This window comes from Lepisosteus oculatus, chromosome 4 (assembly GCF_040954835.1).
Source record: "Lepisosteus oculatus isolate fLepOcu1 chromosome 4, fLepOcu1.hap2, whole genome shotgun sequence".
Classification (NCBI taxonomy): domain Eukaryota; kingdom Metazoa; phylum Chordata; class Actinopteri; order Semionotiformes; family Lepisosteidae; genus Lepisosteus; species Lepisosteus oculatus.
Window position 1 is genome coordinate 3,718,265 of NC_090699.1, and position 24,098 is coordinate 3,742,362.

Here is a 24,098-nt window from a genome sequence, read left to right on the forward strand (position 1 = left end):
CTGCTGGGTCAAATCTCTCTATATCCTTCACTAGCTGTCTCAGAGAATGGAGGTTTATTTTTCTAGCTTCTCCGCTGACGGAGAGATGGCGGAGATCGTGGTCTGGGCGGCTCACGCCTTAATTGACTCGGCTTTCTACCACACAATGTCCCAGTTACAGATCCCGTCCAGGAGAGATCTTCCTCAGGCGGAACCCTTTTCCCCGGGTAACCAGGCGCTCCGGACTGCTTGGTGGTGAGGAACGCCTGCGTTGCGGTTTCTGTCTAAGCGAGTTTTTAATCCTCACTGACGCGCATTTTATGGTTACGTTCGTATAAACTCTCCAATTCCCTTTCTTTTTCAATACGACAGTAGTCAGACTTGTCGCTGCTAGAGAGAGTGCTTACTGGCGACTCTTGTTCAGACCTTTTAACAACCATCGTTAAACTTAAGAGTATTACTTTTAAGGTCATTGGTCAGTAGCACTTGGTATGGTCCCTCCCAGCGGGGTCATAATGTCTGGCAGGGTATCGTCTTCACCCACACCCACTCACCAGGTATCAGGTCATTTTCTCTCTCTACTGGAGGTCCCCAAGTGTCCAGCACCTGCTTAAATCTGCAATATTGCAATAGAGAATCAGTTAGTAAACTCAATGATCCGCTACCCAAATTTGGCCCTCCAGGGAGTTTCATTGATTGGCCTGTGATGATCTTAAATGGGCTCAGTACCACAGTTCTGCTCGATTCAGCCCACAGGCTGCACAGGACAGCAGGCAGAGCATCAGCCCACAGTGTTCCTCCAGCCTGATATTTCATCAGTCGGTCTTTCAAAGTTCTGTTCATTTGTTCCACCATCCCCCCAGGTTGAGGGTGATTGGGGCAATGGTGGTCCAATCTCACTCCCAGCGACGTGGCCACAGCCTGACACACCTTCCCATTGAAGTGTGTCCCTTGTTTTGAATCCAAGCAGCAGGGCAGTCCCCACCAAGGGATTATTTCCATCATCAAACCATTCGGGATGAAACTGAACATCAAGAAGACGGAGTACCTGGAATGCGGTGATCAAACCGATGGCACAATCGCAGCTGGTGGGGTCCAACAGAACAAAGTGACCCAGTTCAAGTACCTAGGCTCATGTGTCAACTCTGACTGCACTACCCTCCAAGACGCCAAGACTCAAGTCAGCGCCGCTTGGATGAAACGGCGGCAGGTCACTGGAGTACTGTGCGACGAGAAGATCCCTTTGTGCCTAAAATCCAAAGTCTACCGCCCAGTGGTCAGACCAGTGGCCCTATACGGAACTGAATGCTGGCCAACGACAAAGAAACATGAACAGGCACTCCATAAGATGGAAATGAAGATGGTGCGATGGACCCTCGGCTTGACAAGACTAGATTATGTCATGAATGAAGAGGTTTGAAAAACACTCAAAGTCGCCCCAATCACTGAGAAAATGAGGGAATCGTGCCTACGATGGTATGGACACGTGCTCCGCAGCAATGACACATCAATGGCAAAGACAGCCCTCGAATTGAATGTGGAAGGCCACCGGCCCCATGGGCGACCATTTACGCGCTGGCTGGATCGGCTGAAAGATGACATGCGCCTCGCAAAAGTCACCTGCCGAGACGCCACAGACCGTACAAAGTGGAAAAATCTGTGCAAACAAGCAGACCCCACATAAGTGGGAAAATGCGAAGAAGAAGAGATCAAATATTTAACATTCACAGAGGCCTCAGTTAACTGGAAATGCCTCAACCCATCTGGAAAACAGATCCACTATCACTAAGAGTACAGTATTCCCTTTACACACTGGTAAGGTGTAATAGTCAATCTGCCAGTGCATGAAAGGTCCCTCAGGGGCAGGCTGTCTGAAAGGTGGCACTTGTGCCTGAGCTGTATTTGAGTTCTTTTGGCATCACATTGACATACCACATCAGTGGCAACTGCTACACACCCAGTTCTGGGAAAACCAGCATTTGACTCACACCTGGGTGTCCTATGGATTGTATTGGTCGTGCAACAAAGGGCATTAGGCTGTGAGGGCATGCAGGACATCCAGTCTGCTGGCAACACCCCACCCCATCATCATGCAACCCCACATTCTTTTCTAACCATGTCCATTTCTCTGTTTTGGGGGCCTCAGCTTGAATGTCCTGTAGCTGTTCTTTTTTCACCAGCAGTGGTCACAGAGGGATCTCAGGCTCCTGCACTCCTAGGGCCACTCGCCTGGCCATGGAAGATATTTCTTTATTGTGTCCCTTGCACTTTACCACAGCTACTTCAGTCAGCAGCTGCAAAGCTTCTAACAGTTCAGAGACAAACCCTGCGTTCTTAACAGGGGTACCTGCAGCTGTGAGGAAATCCCAATTCCTCCACAGTTGCCCAAAGTCATGGCATACACCAAATGCATACCTAGAATCAGTATAAATAGTTACAGTTTTTCCTTTAGCATATTTACAAGCTTCAGTCAGTGCTCTCACCTGACTTGCTGCGCTGAGGCAGTGGGGGACATCTTTCCAGTTGTTAGCAACTCAAATTCTGTCATAACTGCCCAGCCTGCTCTTCACTCCCCCCTTATGCACCAGAGAGAACTGATCAGTAAAAAGCACTACATTTTCATGTGTGATTTGTGACCAAGGGGGGCCATTCTGTCAATGTATTGATTTGCAACTTTATAATTCACTGTGAACTGCCAGGCGCCACTGGCCTTCCCGACTGGCCAGCTGGGGCTGTTGCTGTTGCTGATGTTGATGCTGAAGCTGATGCTGATGCTGTTCCTGTTGCTGTTGCTGTTGCTGATGCTGATGCTGATGCTGTTGTTGATGCTGATGCTGTTGCTGTTGCTGTTGCTGTTGCTGTTGCTGATGCTATGGGTCTTCTGAATTACTCCCTGTTCCAGGAGGGTTTTTTTTTGTACAACTGGTCACACTCCCTCCTCCACTTCCTTCTGTATCGCATAGTGATATTTATACTGGTATTTATACTTATACATTTCAGACACTCTTATATTTCCTACTCACTTAAGTTGCTTTTGATCTGCTTAGTCAAGTCTCTTTAGTTAATTCTCTAGCCTGTCCGGCAGGCTAAACACACACCATCCTATGAACATTTTAGGTATAATTTAATTATAATTTTGGTTCTACCATAAATTAACTTTTTGTTTTACCTTAGTTAGTATAGGTAATAAGATAAGAGATCACTTTATTTTCCATATACAATTTCTTGTATTAGGAATTTGTCTCTTCGCATACAGTACCTCCAGATCAAAATGCCTCTCAAAGTCTTTAGAGAGGACTTACAACGCACTGTTCACAGGTAAGGACCGAAAACACGAGCGACCCTCCTCCTGGATCAGCCATTCACCATTGCTGTTTTTGCCCTGGGGTGTACTTACGCACTGGGCTCCAGTCAGAGCTATTCTCGGATCTCAACGTTCTTTATATCCTGATACTGAGTGATTTGCTCCTTTTTTATGAGGTGTGTAATCTACTTCCCACTTTCATTCACACTAAACATTCCTTTTTACTCTTTTTAAAAAAAACAATTACAGATACGGACTATGGGCACAACCAGTTCAGAACTCTGCACACATGATAGGCAACCACGGTTTCTTGCCTGCCTGTTCTTGCACTGGGAACATCAAGAAGACGGATGTCATAGTTCTCCTGGGGCAGAGATTGTCTAAAACGAAAGCCTCTGCTCCCCTCATCCCTGCTGCACTCCCATCAGTGCACAGCTCTCGACGTACAGAGGACGTCCACTTTTGTTCTTTGGAGAGTTTGACTGCTGACGTGTTCTTCTAAAGTCATCGACTGTCTGGGGGTCTGTCTGTCAGACAGTCTGTTCAACCTCTGGCGGCAGGTGGCAAAGGTAGGTATTGAGGAAAAGCTGTTCTTTTTTGATTGGTGGTTAATTTTACAGGTTCTAACCACATCTTAAATGAAATAAATTAGATCGTAAATTTGGGAACAAGTGGAGTTGTGGGGATCATAGCACCAATCATGGAAATGTGCAACGACCAGGGTTGTGACTTCTTCCCAAGCAAGAATTTCATCTCTAAAAACATATAATCTAAGGAAGCAGCACTGTCATAATATGTCTTTTTTGCGCTTCTCTGCAGAGAAAAAGAGACGCAATATTTGTCCACAGAACCAGATCCCAAATCAGGCTTTCAGCTATCCTCTCAAAAGCCCTTAGACAGGCTTCTATATCACTTTGTGGGGTCATCTTTTGCAAGATGTTAGAAGGTTGGACCTGATCCTGAGTTGCAGTTTCAGAGGCTACTGTGAGACCTATCATCTGTCCTGTCATCTCCTCGCACAATCTCTGGGATGCCTCTACCTGTTCTTGCAGTAGAAGGTAGTTTGTGCCGAAGCTGCTTCTGGATCATGGAGAGTTGGTTCTGAAGGGTAATATGGGTAATATGGGTCTAACGCTCTAAGTCTTTGGCCTCCATTTGTAACGACACTGACTGGGAAAGTGCTCAGATTATCAACCTTGAGGATTCCCTAAACGACACAGCCCACAACAAAGTAATCGACTCTGATTTCCCAGCTGCATCTTAACACCGATGTCTCTGTCTGTATCCTTGGGAGCAGATAGAATATCGGTGAGGGCTCGTGCTTAACAATTATTCTGTTTGAAAAAGTAAGGGAGCTCAAAAAGCACTGAGGGCGGATTAACTCCGTTGTTGACTCGAGAGATAGAAGTGGCATCTTGTTTTCAGACATCTGCATGGACATTTTATATAGCAGCCCTTATAAGGCACAGCAATGAAACAGATTCCCAAGCCTTGACGTCAAGACGATGAGAAGTGAGCCAGTTTCATTATTCTACTATAGCCTCTAGTGGTGATCACTTTCAGATCAAAAGAAAAAGAAAAGATTCTCAATGGTGCCACAAAAGAAAGAGCTTTTGATGAATGTTCATTAATTGAGCACAATGAATATAACTTTGGTATGTAAAATTAAACCCTTTTCTTTTATTGGCACATGTTAATTTCATTATTAAAAATCCTGTATGTTAAAACTGACCTGAAAGACAAGAGAGATTGTTCGGCATGATCAACAGAGTTCAGTCATGAATGAGAAACACACACCTGGACTGATACTGATACCACCCTGATCTGTCCCTCGCTCCTGTACACTTGTACTGTCTTCGTGCTCTTTGCACACGAATCAGGTCTGCAGTTCACTTTGTAGGTGAGACACAGTCTCTCAAAAAGAGCTCTGAGTGTCCCTGTTTTCCGCACTACACTGTCTCCCAGTGTGACAGGGAGTGAACAGAACCTTTTAGGGGCTGTTCTAAAGGCAGGACAGAGCTGTGTGAGCAGGAGCTGTCAGAAGAGAGTCACACAAGATGTGGCAAGATTACCTTCATGTGTTCAGGCGCCTAAAAATCCATTACAACATTCACATAACTAAAAAGGTCAACTCTCTTTCCCGTGTGTGCAATTAAACAGAGAAAACAGGATTCAAACTATCCCGACCTGCTCTTCTGCCCTCGTTCACTGCTCAGACACAGACTCAGCTCAGTGGGAGTGTTGCTCTGCAGGCTGGGTGTGTCTGTGCTGAAAGAACAGGTCTGTGCAGGTAAAGTGAAAGAAGGAAGAGAACTGTGTTCCTGTAGCAGTGAACAGCAGTTACTGTTAATAAGATGGAGGATTAAACAGGAGAAAAGACTTCACCTTACAGCCCTGAGACAATACAGCTTTTTAAATCAGCTCTGAGATGATACAGAAGGACACTGATCCAAGAGCCAAACTATGTGCTGAAGAAGTTTCAGAGGTCAAATCTGAAGCTGCTGTGCATTGGAGTGACAGCAGTGTGTGAGTGGTGACAGTGTGCTTCAGTAAAGTGTACTTCCTTTCTTCAAGAGATGGAGTCTGACCAGTCACTGTTTTTCTTCTATCCACCATACTGAGAGCTGATGTGTGGTGATCATCATCCAGGTGGGGCTACATGCTAGTAGTGGAAGGGATCCCCATTACCTGAAAAGCACTTTGTTGAGTGGAGTGTCTTGAACAGCGCTATAGATATGTAAGGAATTAATTATGAATGTATTGTTTCTTTATTGCAGAGATGGAGTCTGACCAGTCACAGTGGCTCTTTGTGACTCTGCTGTTTCTCCACCAGTCCTGTGTCTCCGGATCAGGTACAGTGAGACTCTTATTGTTGTTTTACCAACCGGACCGGTACCCAGACTTTGATGTTGAAAATGTTAGAACAATTTCTTAGAATCAAAGTCCTGAAGCTCATAGCATAAAAATCATAACATTTATAATTGTGGAAGAAGTACCTAATGATCACAACAGTGCTCTGAGATGAGTCCTGAAGTGCTGAAAGCCTGTGGAAGAGGAGGCAGAAAGCTGATGAGGGCTTGTTGCAGGACAGCAGTACTGGTTCTGTTGTGATACTGTTGCTCTGGTCACCTGTCGTAGGTGTGTCACAGTCAGCAGGGAGGACAGTCTTCCTAATTGATGACACAGAAACAGATTATCTGAACCAATGAGGATCGATCATTTTAAATGTGACTCCAAGAGATGCAGCCATGAAAATTAGACATAATTTGAATTGGGGGAAGACTGCAGCAGGAGTGAGAGAAGAAAAGGGCCTGAGAACTAATGACCTTGACTCTGAAGAAGTTGACAGACGTGAGCTTGTAAAATCTGAAGGTCTGTGGGAGGTGATTGAAACACATCTTATAAAGTGACAGCCCATTCTATTGTATAAAAAATAAATACCACATCTGAAGTTTTACTTTGAAATGTGAAGTGAGGATTACGTGCTGATGTAATCTGATGAGATGAGATCTAGACAGTGCAGATTGAAGCTCAGTCTGGGCGAATGATTAAGTTGACCCAAAACAAGAATTCTCTCGTGCAAATCTTAGTTGGATGAGTGAGCAGAAAGATACAACTGCATGTAATCAGCTTCCTGTGAAGTGTAACAGTGGGGGTTTTGGAGCTACCTGTTTCACTGGCGGAGGATCAGTACCTTTTGCTGAGGTAGAGAGCAGACAGAGGTAGCGGTTTTATAGCCAGCCAGACAATATTAAGAAATGTACTATTTTTACACAAGGGTTGAAATTTCTCTTTAGAGAGAAGAAAGACGGATATCCGCAGTCTAAGGACTGGTGCCGTGATTCTGATGCGAATACTGGGGGACCTGCATAAGAATGATATACAGTGCCTCTTAATGAGAACCGAGGTGTTGCTGATATAGGTTGATTCTCATGTGTATAACTGGACAGCCATCTAGTGGTGTACAGTGGGGAAACCTTACCCACTGTCACAGAAGCAAAGAGATAAAAATAATCTGAATTGAATAATTCTAAAGCTGGTTGGAAGAATTTTGTTTGGAGAAGAAACATGCAAGAAATGACATCAAGACTGATTATGCTTTAAGACTGGGGTGAAAGTTACCATCCCACCTGAATGTGCATTGACAACCTCTTTTTTCAAACAAGATACATACAAAATTACGAATAAATATTTTAAATACAAATAATATAGAAAATATATCAAATGTATATATATAACATTTTATATAATTAAGATTCATTAAGAACTTTTCACAAAACTTATATCATACAAACCCCAATCATGTAGTTATTATTAATAATTGATTACACTTATAAAGCACTTTTCTGGACACTCCACTCAAAGCAGTTTACAGATAATGTGGAATCTACCACCACCAGTGTGTCGTCCCACATGGATGACCTGCCAGTACATTCATACACAGCAGCTCTCAGTGAGGAGGAGATCAGAATTTTAAAATCAATTGGGGATTATATGGCCAATAAAGTGATCTTAATTAAAGCAGCATCTTAGTTTTTCCCAGGAGGGCTCCTATCCAGGTACTGACCAGGCTCATACATTCATTGGACCGCCAGTGCTGAGATGAGGGTTGCTTGGCTGTTGCTGTACTTGTCCCGTCTGTGCAGTTGTGAGTTGCAGGGTGATATGGCTGCTGGCCAATGTCCACATCTCGATCTCAGGAACCCTAAACTACAGTAGGTCAGTCAGCTGCACTGGAGCCCCATGTGACCAGACTGACTGTGTCAGCAGCAGCACTGGGAGGTATTAACACATCACCAGGACACACAGTGGAGACACAGACACTGAACTTTCACATCTGAGCCTGGTGCTGTGACATTGCAGGACGGTGATGAGCACTGATGGGCTGAACAGTCTGTTCTTGTCATCAGCCTTTCTTCTGCTCATTATGTTGTGTGTCAGTCTGGGATCAATGTCCTCCACTGAGTCACTGTGTCATCAGACCCCTGAGCACCTGTGGGATGAGCTGACAGACTCAGAGACACTGTCAATCGTGGCCAAGTCACACTGCTGACCCGAGAGCTGCTTCACCCTCTCTGCCAGTCTGTGCCTCAGTGTGGGAGTTAATGTTGGCTACATCAGGTACCCGTCACTTACAGAGGGAGTCCTGGAGTGACCCAAACCACACAGGACATTACAACATGTCAGAAGTGTGACTGTGGAAGATGGAGAGATGTTACAACTGACACTTGTAGAAACAGCCTTGCTGGATCTTTCCTGTTGTTTGTCATCATTACGTACTGTGAGTCTAAAAGAAAAAATCAAGAATCATGTCCTTCTGTCCCCCATTTGTTAAAAGATTGTATTAGAAGTACAGTATTAATCAGCAGTTTAATCTGGGTTCTGTATGTGAAGTGTTTCAGTTTATAAAGGACCAGAGAGCAGAGAGACAAAGAGCCTGATTTAACCCCCTACTGTCACTGCAGAGTAACAGACCCTCAGTGAACACAGTCACAGCTCTATCAGGGAGTGAAGCTAAGGATCTGAGTGTCCTGAGAGGCATTTGGAAAAACTGCTGTGAAGAAGTAGAGCAGCTAATAATAATAGGGTGCGAAGGAGGCTCTACAGCCAAAATGTTGTTTCCTTTCTTCTCTTTGCAATAAACATATTAGAAGAAGGTTTTTAGTCAGGATTTTTAAGGAGTTTAGGGAAGGTGACTGATATTTTTGTGGACAGAGTTGCAGTACTTTGAGACATAACAGGAGAAGGCGCTCTCATCCATAGATGTAGACATAGATGTCAGAGATTCAATTAAAGAGAACAGAAACAGCCACATCAGTGAGAGGTTTGGTATTGATATAGATTTGAGTATCATCAGCATAGAAATGATAATTGAGGCCATGTGATCTTAAAAGCCGACCTAGTGGAAACATAAATACTGAAATGTAGGGGCCGCTATCAAGCCTTGAGGAACACCAGATTAAGTCCAATGAGTCCAATTTCAGAACTAAATCTGCCAAGAGAGACAAAGTGACAGAGATCAGTGAGGTAAGATTTGAACCACAAGATGGTGAGATGAGACTCTCACTGATCTTAAATGCTCAATAATCACTTGTGGTTTGAATGGGAATATTCAGATTATGCTGTATATTGCCAGTTGCTATCAGAGTTTTTTTTTCCACTTCTTAAGCTGTGGTGAAAGAAAGACTCCAGCAAACTGTGCTCTTTCTCTTTCAGAGTGGTTTCAGGTTGTTGGTCCAGCTGTTCCTGTGTTTGTTTTCCCTGGTGAAGACACTGTTCTGCCCTGTTACCTCTCACCGGGCATCAGTGCTGAGGATCTACAGATCGGGTGGTTTAGAAATGATTACACAGCTCCTGTGTGTTTGTACCAGAACCACGGGTATATATTTGAGGATCAGATCCCATCATACAGGGGAAGAGCTGAACTTTTCCCAGAGGAGCTCTTCAAAGGCAACGTGTCTCTGAGACTGAGAGATGTGAGGCGCTCTGATCATGGGCTCTATAACTGCCTGGTTCGATCTCCTCAGCATTTTGAAATAGCTCTTATTGACCTGAGTGTTAGAGGTGAGTAGCTTTCCACATGTTTTTTTTTCTTTTCTTCTAATACACATCTTTTACATAAGACAACTGAACGCAGTACAGCATGACACTACACAACACAGCAAGGTAAAGTCCACTTCTGTTACTCAGGGTCAAACAACACAATATTGATCACAGGAAGTCTGTTTCCAGTCTTACTTCACTAATCTTCTGTGCCAGAACCTGACACAGATCCTCCTCTGTGTACTCACACAGACAACATGACCACTTTGATTTGTGATGTGATTCTATGAATACTACTACTAATAAGGAACAAGTAATAGATTTATTCCAAGCTGAAAAAAAGAAGAAAGAAACAACATTTCTGCCGTGAAGCCTTCTTCAGGTGGGAGAAAGACAGGGCAGTAGGCAAAGGTAATGTAGCAGGAGAACAAAAGTTGGGAGAAAAGCTGCAGCTAGGATCACACCTTCCCCCTTCTCTTAACAACAAACTACTTTTCTTCTAAATTCTCTCTATACATTGTAAGTTTCAATTCACACCTCTCTACACCTATTCTGACTTCACATCTCTTGATTGGCCTCTCTGTCCCCTGCTCCCGCCTCTCACTCCTCCTCCCTCCCAACCTTTGTTCTCCCGCTACTTTACCTTTGCCTACTGCCCTGTCTCGCTCACACCTGAAGAAGGCTCCACGGCCGAAACGTTGTTTTCTTTCTTCTTTTTTAAGCATAGAATAAGCCTATTACTTGTTCCATTGCAGCCTACGCATGCTGATGCAGCTCCCCACCTGAACTACTACTACTAATAATACTTTTGTTACCTGACAAATTATATCTGTGCTTGAGTCATAAAAGTCACCATATTTTAAATTTAAACCACATTAAAAATATAAAACAAAATTAAACAGTTTATGCTTTATCTATTATGTTTTGAAAGAACAGAATTTAACTCCTCTGTGCTTTTGTTACAGTGCCTTGCGAAAGTATTCGGCCCCCTTGAACTTTTCAACCTTTTGCCACATTTCAGGCTTCAAACATAAAGATATAAATTTTTTATTTTATGTGAAGAATCACCAACAAGTGGGACACAATTGTGAAGTGGAACGAAATCTATTGGATTTTTGAAACTTTTTTAACTAATAAAAAAATGAAAAGTGGGGCGTGCAAAATTATTCGGCCCCTTTACTTTCAGTGCAGCAAACTCACTCCAGAAGTTCAGCGAGGATCTCTGAATGATCCAATGTTGTCCTAAATGACTGATGGTGATAAATAGAATCCACCTGTGTGTAATCAAGTCTCTGTATAAATGCACCTGCTCTGTGATAGTCTCAAGGTTCTGTTGAAAGCGCAGAGAGCATCATGAAGACCAAGGAACACACCAGGCAGGTCCGTAATACTGTTGTGGAGAAGTTTAAAGCCGGATTTGGATACAAAAAGATTTCCCAAGCTTCAAACATCCCAAGGAGCACTGTGCAAGCGATCATCTTGAAATGGAAGGAGTATCAGACCACTGCAAATCTACCAAGACCTGGCCGTCCCTCTAAACTTTCAGCTCAGACAAGGAGAAGACTGATCAGAGATGCAGCCAAGAGGCCCATGATCACTCTGGATGAACTGCAGAGAACTACAGCTGAGGTGGGAGAGTCTGTCCATAGGACAACAATCAGTCTTACACTGCACAAATCTGGCCTTTATGGAAGAGTGGCAAGAAGAAAGCCATTTCTCAAAGATATCCATAAAAAGTCTCGTCTAAAGTTTGCCACAAGCCACCTGGGAGACACCCCAAACATGTGGAAGAAGGTGCTCTGGTCAGATGAAACCAAAATCGAACTTTTTGGCCACAATGCAAAACGATATGTTTGGCGTAAAAGCAACACAGCTCATCACCCTCAACACACCTTCCCCACTGTCAAACATGGTGGTGGCAGCATCATGGTTTGGGCCTGCTTTTCTTCAGCAGGGACAGGGAAGATGGTTAAAATTGAGGGGAAGATGGATGCAGCCAAATACAGGACCATTCTGGGTGAAAACCTGTTGGAGTCTGCAAAAGACCTGAAACTGGGACGGAGATTTATCTTCCAACAAGACAATGATCCCAAACATACAGCAAAATCTACAAAGGAATGGTTCACAAATAAACGTATCCAGGTGTTTGAATGGCCAAGTCAAAGTCCAGACCTGAATCCAATCGAGAATCTGTGGAAAGAGCTGAAAACTGCTGTTCACAAACGCTCTCCATCCAACCTCACTGAGCTCGAGCTGTTTTGCAAGGAAGAATGGGCAAGAATTTCAGTCTCTCGATGTGCAAAACTGATAGAGACATACCCCAAGCGACTTGAAGCTGTAATCGCAGCAAAAGGTGGCTCTACAAAGTATTAACGCAAGGGGGCCGAATAATTTTGCACGCCCCACTTTTCATTTTTTTATTAGTTAAAAAAGTTTCAAAAATCCAATAGATTTCGTTCCACTTCACAATTGTGTCCCACTTGTTGGTGATTCTTCACATAAAATAAAAAATTTATATCTTTATGTTTGAAGCCTGAAATGTGGCAAAAGGTTGAAAAGTTCAAGGGGGCCGAATACTTTCGCAAGGCACTGTAGCTGTGAAATGTCTCCTGTTGTGTTGAATCCACAGCCCTGGGCTCCCAGCCCTCAGTGTCTCTCCACTCCCCTGGAGGAGATCAGGCCCAGCTGCTGTGTAGATCAGAGGGCTGGTTCCCTCAACCTGCAGTGATCTGGACAGACAGGGATGGAAACGAGGTGACATCACAGCCCCCCACAGTGGACACGGACAGTCAGGGGCTCCTCAGTGTCAGCAGCTACATCTCAGTCAAACAGGAGTCCAACATCTTCTCCTGCCTGGTGAGAAGTGCTCTTCCTGAGACAGACTGGGGATCTCAGCTCCACATACCCAGTGAGTATTAAACATGAACACCAGAGCTCACCTGTAACACAGCTGAGGTATAACACACACCCAGGATATAACACACCTGGGACACTGAGCACAACCTGCACTAGGAGCTTATTGTGAAAGGACTGAAAACCCATTATAAAGCTTTGCATCTCAGTCTGGGACAAACACAGTTAAATCACTATTAACACGAACAATTTTTTGACTGATTATCAAGAAATATATAATATAACAGGTGGAGCCATTTGTGCAGTAAACACACAGGAGTGGGGACAGGCGGTGTAGTGTGTGCAGTAAACACACAGGAGTGAGGACAGGCGGTGTGGTGTGTGCAGTAAACACACAGGAGTGGGGACAGGCAGTGAATGGGTAAAACGCAGTCCAGAATCATGGTCCAACAAAGCTGGAGTCTTGTCTGATTGCTTATCCATTGTCAGGAGAGAGGGGGTGTGGTCGGCTGCCAAGGCAATTCTCCACTATGGCGCTACTTTTATTCAAATTACTCGGAATAAAAAATAGCTATTCTTTCTGCTTTCCAGGAGATTATTTCCCTGCTCCCTCTGGCTGGATGGTGGCTCTCTTCCTAACAGCAGCTGTTACTGTAGCAGCATCAGTACTTCTGGTGATCCAGTGGAGAAGAATGGACAGTATGTGCCCATTGCAAATATATTTATATCTATATCTGAATGTCTGTGTTAGGATTTATTGGTCTTCTGTGTGACAGTTTATAAGCATCACAGGACACCTCCTCTTGGAGACACCATGTCTAAAACTGGACACCCCAGGAGGCCATCTTCTCAGAATGTCCCACTGTGAGTGCTTATGTAGATGAGTCAGTTTGAAGCCTCTTGTTTTCTTCTCAGGAATTGTTCCATCAAAATCCCTTGTGCAGCAGTAAATACAGGGTTTGAAAGTTATAATTGGAGTTATAATTGGATACATCAGACCAGTACCAGTTACAGTGTTACTGAATCTGTCTGTCTCTTACAGAGCAGGAGGCACTGTGGAAATCTGAACTATATTATATTATGGCAGTATATGGTGAGTAAATAAGTTTTTTCCATAGTTATTCTGCAGGAGGTCACACTGAGAAATTGTTTTTTATTTGTATTGCACTCAGATTAATGAAAATTTGAGCATTCTGAGCAATACTTAACTTAAAAATGCACTGAAAGCTTAAAAATGCAGCCGGATTGTATAATTCATTCATTATTATTTTCCAGGAATTCCAGTCGTTCGTGCAGAAATCGGTAAGATCCTCAGACCGGCCTGACTCTCTACTGGACTGTAGTGTCAGTGTTCAGCATTTATGTCTTATCTCTCTCGATGGGTCAAGCACCAGACTGCAGGGTGTCCTGTGATGTGTCTGTGTGTCTTATTGCCTTGTGCTGCTCAGTCTTATTGGGTAAGACTCCAGTCTTACAGCCACTGCTGCTGTAACGAACAGTTCTTTCCGGACCCTATGCGGACGACACAATCCAGAATAGTGAGGAAACACTGGAAAAGTCATGCAGGAACAGGGATGAAAACAGGGGGACGTGTCCATACGGTGCTGGTGATCCGGGGAGGTGTGGCTGAGGCGATCAGTCCAGAATAAATCCAAAAGGGGGAATCCAAAAACGAAAGCAAAAGGTCCAAGGCTGGGAAATCCATCCAAACAAGAAATTAAAATCAGGTGCCGGGTCGGGACCGGCAGGGGGAACAAGGACAGGAGCAGGAGCAGGAAGTTAAAAACATAACAGAGCCAAGCGCAACCAGGTCCTGGGCTCGCACGATGCAGGGATCAGATGCAGAGCGCCGGGTGAAGTGAGCGCCTGTCTTTTAAAGGCGAACAGAAACAGGGAAGAAACAAGGAACAGGTGGGAGGAATTATACAAATGAGGAAGGGCTGGAGCGCCCTTAAGAGGAGGGGTTACGATCGTGACAGCTGCTCACACTCATTGACACTCTGATTCACACTGCAGTGGAGACTGGGGATCCTGAAATGGACTGACTGCAGACTGTAGTATAAACTCTGCTATAATAACAAGCAAGAAGCAACATAGCTCTTTAATACAATAAAGATCTACTCTCTCTCTTTGCAGATGCTGTGAAGCGAGCTCCTATCCCTAAATCACGTATGTACACTGTGTGAAACTTTGCTCTCTGACAGCACTGACATTTGTGACTGTGATTAACAGTGTCTGTGTCTCTGTGTTCCAGTGTGTGACTGTGATTAATAGTGTCTGTATCTCTGTGCTCCATTGTGTGTCTGTGATTAACAGTGTCTTTATCTCTGTGTTTCAGAATGGCAGTGGATCTGCAGTGCTGCAGGTAGGACTGTCTCTTCTTGATGACACAGGGGCTGTTTTCCATCCTGGTGTCTAGGGTTATTGAATTTAGTCTCAGACGATCTCTTTAGTGTGAGATGGTCATTTGTGGTGTCAGCAGAAGTAGATGGATTTCCATGTCATGTTTCATGTTTCTGGTGGGAATTTTTATCTCCATTCTATGTTTCAGTCTAGCAGCCAGAGTGTCTCCTGGAGGGGTTGAAAACTCGTTTCTCTGAAGGCCATGTGCTCTGGTCTCTGCTCACTCCTATATGAGGGGCTGCAGGCTGAATGTGGCAAAGCCAGTGACCCTGGAGTCTGGGATAATAGTGGAATATCAGGAGGAATCAAGCCAATATTGACAGAGCCAATATCATAACTAGCAGCTGTTAGGGCTGTGAAGATTAAAGATTAAAGATTAAAGATCTCTCCAAGCCCATTGTTTCTCATTTCATCTCTGATGGCCATGATTACACTAATCTCTTCGTCTGTGTTCTCAAACCTGGTTTTCCTAACTCCTACATCAGAAAGACTTCAGAAACTAAAATTATCCTGCACTTGGATCACACCTTTCCCCTTCTCTCAGTGACAGACTAATTTTCTTCTAAATTCTCTCTATTCATTGTAGGTTTCATTTCATACCTCTCGACACCTATTCTGACTTCACACCTCTCGATTGGCCTCTCTTTCTGTCCCCTGCTCCTGCCTCTCACTCCTCCTCCCTCCCAGCCTTTGTTCTCCCGCTACTTTACCTTTGCCTACTGCCCTGTCTTTCTCACACCTGAAGAAGGCTCCACGGCCGAAAACGTTGTGTTTTCTCTCTTCTCTTTTCAGAATGGAATAAACCTATTACTTGTTCCTCTGCAGTCTACACATGCTGACACATCTCCCTGCCTGATCTCCTTAAATTGTTGTGAGAGGGAAAGACTTACAGCAATTTTGGAAGAATTATGGAGGGTGACTGGTACTGATTAAGATGAATCTGGTAAATGTGGTGTAAAGGGTTAATCTGAGTTCAGCACACCAGGGTATCTCCGTCTCTGTTTGTGATTATTGTATCTAAGAGACATGGAGTAGAGGAATTCTCCTGTCCTGGAATTCCTGAGTTTGACTGAAGGAAGAAGAGTTAATCTGAAGAGTGAAAGTCTCTTTGGGAAGAATGTCTGAACAGTGGACTGTGCAGGCTTCTCCAAAAGGGTACCAGTAGAAAATCTACTAGCCCGGGGGGGATCCCTCTGCCAGAATTAATTACAGGACACTCTGATGTACGCATTTTAAGTGACACACTTACTTAAAGCTGTAATTTGAGGTTCATGGGCTGGTGTCACCACACCTGTCTGGTTAACAAGGGGTCTGGGGCAGATGCCTATAGCCTCTCAGTCAGGGGGTATTTATCTGGGAATGAGGGGTTCTTCCCAGGAAAGGGGGGATATATGTGTGTCCTGACAGAGCTGTCAGATCCAGTCAGAAAGACTGTGGACTGTTACTTTCCCAAAGTCTGGGACTCTTTACCATCAGGTGGTTTAGTAGTCATGGGAAGAGGAAGCATGTTGGGGTGTTTTTCTGTCAGCATTTCAGTCGAGCTTTATTGTCTCATTTTGTTTTATAGAACACACAATCTTTTACGAACAAAAAAGTCAGTGGGGCTCGGCTAGCACTGTTGGTAGAGTATGACAGTCACAATCTCAGGGTAGTGGGTTTGTGTCCCACACTGGGCGCCAGGTCATCCATGAGTTACAATTCAATGGACTGGCGTCACTTCCCGGCTGTACCCTGCCTTGTGCCCGTTGCTTGCCGAGATAGGCTCTGGGTTCCCTGCGACCCTGAATGGGATAATGCGGTTTGGAAAATGGATGGATGGAAGAAGTCAGTCCAACAGTGTTACAGCACGATAAGGGAGAGAATACTTACGATACATTATGTGAAAGAAAAATAGTGCAGTGGGGATAAAAGATTTCCGGGGGCACAGAAGCGTCTCCCACACAGGAGAAGTGTGAATGCGCAGTGCAGGGGCTGAGAGATAATATCCTTTGGTTTCTTTGCCACCCTTTGTTTGTACAGGATATTTGAGGCGGTTTGTTTTGCTCTAACTAATTTGTTACTTATTTTGATTAGTTTTTCCTGCTTATTACAATCAATGGTACTGATGTTACTAAACCAGCAAGCAAGACAGTATTTAAAGACAGTTTCAGCAAAAGACTTGTAGAAAAGTGTTATCTGACGTCTATTTTTTATTAATGGTCTTGCAGCATGTGTCTCAACTCCATGTACTTGTAGTCATTGACAATTTCTACAGTTTGACCATTAATTACAATAGGTTGGAGGGGGGTTTTATTTTTCCTAAAATCAATGACATGCTCCTTTCTTTTCAAAACATTTAACTGCAAAAAGAACTTGTCGCACCATTTAGTAAAGTCAGTTAGACTAACTGGGTCCCTTGATAAGATGAGCAGTGTCATTTTCAGCCTTATTGAGATGCCTGTTTGTGTGTTTGCCTCTCTCAATTGTCAGTGTACAAAATGTACAGTAAGGGGGATAAAACACAGCCCTGTGGTGATCCAGTGGGAGTGCAGCGAATGTCAGAATCCCAGTTTGACCTGTTGAGTTCTTTGTTAAAAAGTTTAGAACCTATCTTATCAATTTACTGTTTAGCTTTACATTAACATCCGAGTGCTTAACATCCAAGAGGAAATGTCAACCAATAATATCCTTACAAATGAGCTTGCTGGATCAAGATGCTGATTGCATCAGCAACCCCCTCTGTTCTCTGTGTGCAAACTGCAGGAGGTCAGTAAGGTCCTGTGTGTTCTTTGTGATGTACTGTTTTAAGATTCTCTCCAGGCTTTTCATTGGGAGAGATATAAGAGCAACAGGCCTGCAGCTGTTAAGCTCAGTTAGCCTGTTTTTGGAATAGAGATAAGGATGGATTTCTCCCACAGAGAAGGGAGGATTTGTAAATTTAAGGACATTTGTAAAAGCAAACAGAATATATTGCACAGCTGATCTGCACAAGATTGTAATTTGCAGAAGTCTTCCACACTGCAGTTTGTATACTGGGCTGGGGAATAGATCTGAGAGCTGTGAGCTCTACTGAGACAGGCTGCAGTGATGTGGGTTCAGTAAGGGACTCAGAGGTGTGTTTGACTCAGAATAGATCCGTCATTTCAACAGCAGTTCATCGTTATCACTACTATCAACAATGATTAGGAGTTTTTATCTCAGATTTGACCCCAGAAGGGTCTTCACGGGGCAGGATGAGTAAATTTAGCTTCTGTGTTTCCATATCAGACAGGTCTTTATCTCCTTAGTGTGACACGGTGACTGTATTCTACACAGAATAGATGCATTTAGATGCAAAATATCTGTAGAAAATGTAAATTTATATTCCACGCTGAAAAGAGCAGAAAAGAAAAGCTGTAAAGATGAAGCATGGGAGAACAAAAGCCAGGAATGGAGAGGAGGCAGGAGCAGGAAAGAAACAGAGTGAGCACTCAGGTGAGACCTGCAAAAAAATAGAGAGGATTAGATGGAAACAAGCCTGTCAATGAAAAAAGGGGCAAGATGTGATCCTAGTTTCAGAATAATTCTAGTTTCAGCAATAGGACTTCTGAAACTGTAGCGCAGCTGGTTGCAGCACGGTGATGTCACTGTCCTCCCTGCGTATAACGGGGACCTCAGCTGTCAGGTCTCCTCTAGCTCAGTCGGCTGGTTCTCTGTTGTGTGAGGCTGGAGACCCAGGTTCATTCCCAGGTGTTGTGGGATTAACCAGCAGGGTGGAGCAGTAAGGGCACGAGCCCATGCAGAACTGCAATAGTCGCATAACCCCCCTTTGAGAATGCAGATGGAGAGATCACTCTGTTTATGGCCGTTGGAACATGTTGGCTTCAGGGTTGCAGTTTCCAAACTTGTCTCATCTCTCATCATTAAACTTAAGGAGCTCTTTGTGCCAAGATGAGGTCGGGTGTCTTTTATAAATGTATTTATTTTTAATGCAAATTGAAAAGAGAGTTTAACTTGCTAAGCAAAAAAAAAAAGCAAAAAATGGTGTTCATTTTCTGAAGCATGTGAAGTCCCAGAGATCTCTTTTTCAGAGAGAAGACTTGATGAACAGCAGTGTTGTAGCTAGTCATTTGAAGAACAGAATGCTTAATTAGAATCAGTGGACAGCATATAGATATGCTTATATATCCATTCATTATAGGGGAAAATAAAGGTTAATTCCTCTGTGTAAAGTAGAAAGTTAAAACAGTGTTTTGGGTGTTAAGCCACTTCACGTGCCATATATACATCTACAGTGTATAGAGAATGTACTTATATACACAGAATAGACAGAATACTTTATTTGTAATGTAATTGGCAGGAGCCTGTTGTGATGTTTGTGTTTTATTCCCCAGCTGCTGTGACTCTGGACCCTGATACAGCTCACTGTGAGCTCAGCCTGTCTGAGGATGGGAAGAGAGTGAGACTGGGACAGACGAAGAGTCTCTCTGACAAACCTCACAGATTTGATTCCTGGCGCTGTGTCCTGAGCAGGGAGGCCTTCACCTCAGGGAGACACTACTGGGAGGTGGAGGTGAACAACAGCTGGAGAATAGGAGTGACCAGAGAGTCTGCACTGACGAAAGGGAGGTTCATCTTCTCTCCCCAGCAGGGTTACTGGTGTCTGTACTCTTACCTTCATGATTTCTATGCTCTCACTAGACCTTTGACTGATCTCAACCAAAGTCTGCAGCCCAGGAAGCTGGGGGTGTGTGTGGATATTGAGGAGAGGAAGGTCTCCTTTTACACAGTGGAGTCCAGAGCTCATCTCTACACTTTCACTGACATGGTCTTCCCTCAGGGGGAGAAGATCTATCCTGTCTTCTGGACCTTGGATGAGTGTAAAGACCTTGTGCTGCTGCCTGCTGTCAGTCTGGAAATTTAACCTGTTACTGACTCATGAACACAGGCTGACTGTCTCCCAGCTCTTTGTCTCACTAGTAATATTATTTATATTAAGTGTTTAATTTGTGTTGATGTGATCATGTGATGAGTCGAGGGAACAGAAGTTGGGAATAGAGCATCCTTCAGGAGGGTAATGAGATAATGTAAGTTTTAAATGGGGGAAAATAACATGTACTGTATGAGAGGGGTAGAGAGACCCTTGTATGAGCCTGCTGTATTCCTGACTTGTATATACAGTATCTTTGGAAACCTGGGTTTTGTGTTCTAATTTTGTAGAAAATAAATGATCTAATCCCATTTAAGCTCCTCTTGTATGTCAGTGACAATCATGTACTAGAACTGGGAGGGAACCGCTGACAGGCGGAACAGGAACTGTGATGTAGATGGTGTCAGGAAGTGGCTCAGGGTGTTTATGGGAGTTGTAGTTTGTAGGCAGCGCTGTGTCTGTGAGCAGCTACAGCCAGTCTAATACCTGGCTCCCCTTAAGACAGGGTTTACATCAGCATATTCAGTTTTGTGTATTTTATGTTCTTATTGTGTTTATTTTTACTGTGGTGGTTTGTTTAGTGTGAGAGCAGTTTTATTTGATCTGTGACCCAGGGAGAAGTGTTATTATGCCCGTTTCTCTTTTTTTCTTCTCTTTTCTGTATTTTAGTTCCCAATAAAGTGTGATAATTGGCCAGTGAAGCTCTGTTTTACTTCATATGAAACCCCAAAACCCTAAACCGAGCCCAGGATTTTACATCTGTTTGCTGGCAGCGGCGAGTTTTTTTCTTCACGGACAGAAACTTGGGCTCCATGTCAGTCTTGTCTTCTGTCCTGCCGTTTGGACATTTCATGTGGACGATTCTCTGTCCACAGAGGGACTGTGTCGTGAGAGGTAGTTTTAACACACTCCCTTGTGCGCTGGTAGTGTGGTAATTGTGAGACGCTCCCTAGAGCAAGCGGGTAAGAGGATGGCAACAGACCTGCTGTTCAAGTAAAAAGTGAAGTTAAACTCATTCCTGGTGTTGTGTTCAGCTGTGTTTAATATATATAAACTAACCCGAAACAGGAGAGACTGCACCAGGAGATTATTGCACTGCTTCGGCAGTTCATGTATTCAGCAGGATGAGCATCATTATCTGAGGGATTATTTTTGTAACTTTGGGATGTATATTTGTTTCCTTTCATTATTTTGTCCCTCTCTCTACCTTGGAACAAAACGTGCTAATACAGTCTAATACAAGGCTCCCATTAAGACAGAATTACATTAGCATAATTCAGTATTTTGTAATTTCTGTTCTTTTTGTGTTTATTTTTATTGTGGTGGTTTGTTTAGTGGGGTAGGAGTTTTTTTTATCTCTGACCCATGGGAAAGCTGACATGCTGTGTCAGTTCTTTTTTTTCTGTTAATTTCTTCATTTTAGTTCCCAATAAAGTGTGATAATCAGCCTGTGGAAGCTCTGTTTTCCTTCATAACATAGCACCCTCACCGGAAGCCAGCCTTCTGCCCCTGTGACCTCTGACACTAGTGCATTACAGCAAGAAGCGCCATGGGAGACCTTTAAGGTGCAATTCCAGCTGGCAGACTGGACCAATGGCTGGAGCCAGGAGGAGATGGCAGGCCACCTGGCCTCAGCACTGGAATGCAAAGCTTGCCAGGCCCCTCTGAAAGGCACAGGGATGAAGGGTACCCTTGTCCCCATGATGTTGGGATAGGATAGCGCTTACTCCGTGGGCAGAGGCATCCAGTTCCAGGACAAAAGGCAGCGAGGGATCAGGGTGACGGAGGAGTGGAGCGGAGGTGAAAAGGTGCTTAAGGTGTCGAAAGGTGCAGTCAGCTTCAGGAATCCACTTGTCGTGACAGAGGCCCTTGCGGGTCAAGGAGGTAATGGGAGCCGCGACAGAACTGAAGTCTCTAATAAAGCGGCGATAAAAATGGGCAAATCCCAGTAAACGCTGAATCTGTTTTAAATTCTCGGGGGTGGGCCAGTCCCTTATGGCTTCCATCTTGGCACGGTCCATCTCAACACCAAGTATGTATCCTAGAAATGGTACCTTAGACACATGTAAAAGGCAATATGGCATATAGCTTGTTGTCAATAAGGTGAGGAAGGACCTCCCGGACATGGGTTGTGTGCTCCTGAGGGGTGCTAGAGAAGACCAAGATATCATCCAGGTAGACCAGGACATACCTATTAATAATATCGCACAAAATGTCATTCATAAAATTCTGAAATACGGCCGGGGCATGACCTGATATTCATAGTGGCCGTGAGTGGTGATGAAAGCCTTCTTCCCTTCGTCGCCCTCGCGGATGTGGATGAGATGGTAGGTGCCGCTCAGTCAAATTTCGAGAAGATTGTGGCTAGATAGATTCTATAGTGGCGGGAATAAGAGGCAGAGGGTAGCGGTTCTTAACCGTTATAGCATCAAGACTGCGGTAATCAACGCACGGTCTCAAGGAGCTGTCCTTCTTTCCAACAAAAAAAAACTTGCACAGCCAACGGAGGAGGATTTCCTGATTTCCAAGTGAAGAAAGATGTGAAGACGGGGGTTTGAATTTAATCCTTTCTGTAGGGGGTTTAGACTTCTAAGTCACAAGCAGGGGTTTATGGCAGGAAAGGGGGTTAACTGATAAGGATTGCAGATGCAAGCTAGGAACCCCCCTGGGTGTAATGTTAAACTGACCATTTGCCCAGAACATCGTAAACTGGCCAAATACCATGAACCCCCCTCTTTACCATCAGACCGAGCGACGTCAGAAACGGAGAAGAAAACACTATATAACCCAAAAGTTTGTAACAGTACGGGGAACAATACTTCGGTTTTGTTGTTTCTTGCGGGAAACAAGACTTCGGCTTTATTGTTCCTTGCATGCAATAAACTCATCTGTTTTACTTCATCTCGGGATCAAGAACCTTATTTCTTCTGTTACAACAAATTTGGCGTAGTCGGCGGATGCTCCAGAAGGCGCAGAACTTCCCATCGGCAGGAGAGACGGTCAGCGCTCACATTACTAAGAGGTAAGGACTCCTCTTTTTTAAAAAAAAGCCCCGACTCTCTCTGACCGATTGGGAAATCTCTGCTCCCTGCGAGAATCGCCCGAGATGACGGAGTAAACGTGAGTTTCTGAATTCCTCTGGCCCGGGGAAGACACCGGTGTATGTAATGGGTTGTTTGCTGTAAGCCCAGAATTTGGTCTGGCAGGGGTTCCGCGGTATTGTGTACAGGCGTTCAAAACTGGTGTATGCCTTAATTGCGCGTGGAGTTTTTGAACGGGTTTTGGACCCTTACCGTGAAGTTCAGGACTGGTGTGGGCCTTAATTGCGCCCGGAGTTCTGAAGGTCAGAACTGGTTTGGGTCTTAATTGCACCCGGAGTTCTGAGGCTCAGAATCGGTGTGGGCCTTAATTGCGCCCGGGGTTCTAGAGCAAGTGGTGCATTAAATGCACGTAGTTCAGGACTGGTGTGGGCCTTAATTGCGCCCGGAGTTCTGAAGGTCAGAACTGGTGTGGGCCTTAATTGCGCCCGGAGTTCTGTGGCTCGGGATCGGTGTGGGCCTTAATTGCGCCCGGGGTTCTGGAGCTGAGTGGTGCATTAAATGCACGTAATTCAGGACTGGTGTGGGCCTTAATTGCGCCCGGAGTTCTGAGGTCAGAACTGGTTTGGGCCTTAATTGCGCCCGGAGTTCTGTGGCTCAGGATCAGTGTGGGCCTTAATTGCGCCCGGGGTTCTGGAGCTGAGTGGTACATTAAATGCACGTATAATCCAGGATTGGTGTGGGCCTTAATTGCGCCCGGGGTCCTGAGATTAGCTACGCCTTGATCGTGCACGGATTGGCGTGGTGTGGTTTTTTGTTTTAAAGGAAACAGGAGTAGAAAAGATATATATGTATGTATGTTTTTGGTGTTTTCCTTGTTTGTGAAATATATATACACACGCACGACACTAACATAAACACACCTCATAATAAAAGAGCAAAGCATTAAGTAGCGGGATTTAAAGGACGTTGAGACCCGAGAATCGCCCTGATTGAGCTCAGTGCGTAAGTCCACCCCGGGGCAAAAGCAGCGATGCTGGCGTTCTGGGGATGGTGAATTACTGATCAAGAAAGGGGGTTTTCGAGGTCT

At 44.4% G+C, this 24,098-nt stretch overlaps 2 protein-coding genes across 2 annotated transcripts in view; one reads left to right on the plus strand and one right to left on the minus strand.

Annotated features, from left to right (window-relative positions):
- The window catches only part of LOC107076098 (butyrophilin subfamily 1 member A1-like), a 244,514-nt gene that overhangs the window by 143,404 nt on the left and 77,012 nt on the right, over positions 1–24,098 (minus strand). The gene's annotated exons all lie outside the window — the stretch shown is intronic.
- LOC102697595 (butyrophilin subfamily 1 member A1-like) lies at positions 5,487–20,671 on the plus strand. The gene is made up of 10 exons (XM_069187890.1): positions 5,487–5,932; positions 6,061–6,135; positions 9,500–9,847; positions 12,456–12,734; positions 13,271–13,378; positions 13,722–13,772; positions 13,955–13,981; positions 14,816–14,848; positions 15,018–15,044; positions 19,435–20,671. Exons 1-10 carry the CDS (start codon positions 5,911–5,913, stop codon positions 19,962–19,964), a joined length of 1,500 nt encoding a protein of 499 aa, XP_069043991.1. The 5' UTR covers positions 5,487–5,910; the 3' UTR covers positions 19,965–20,671.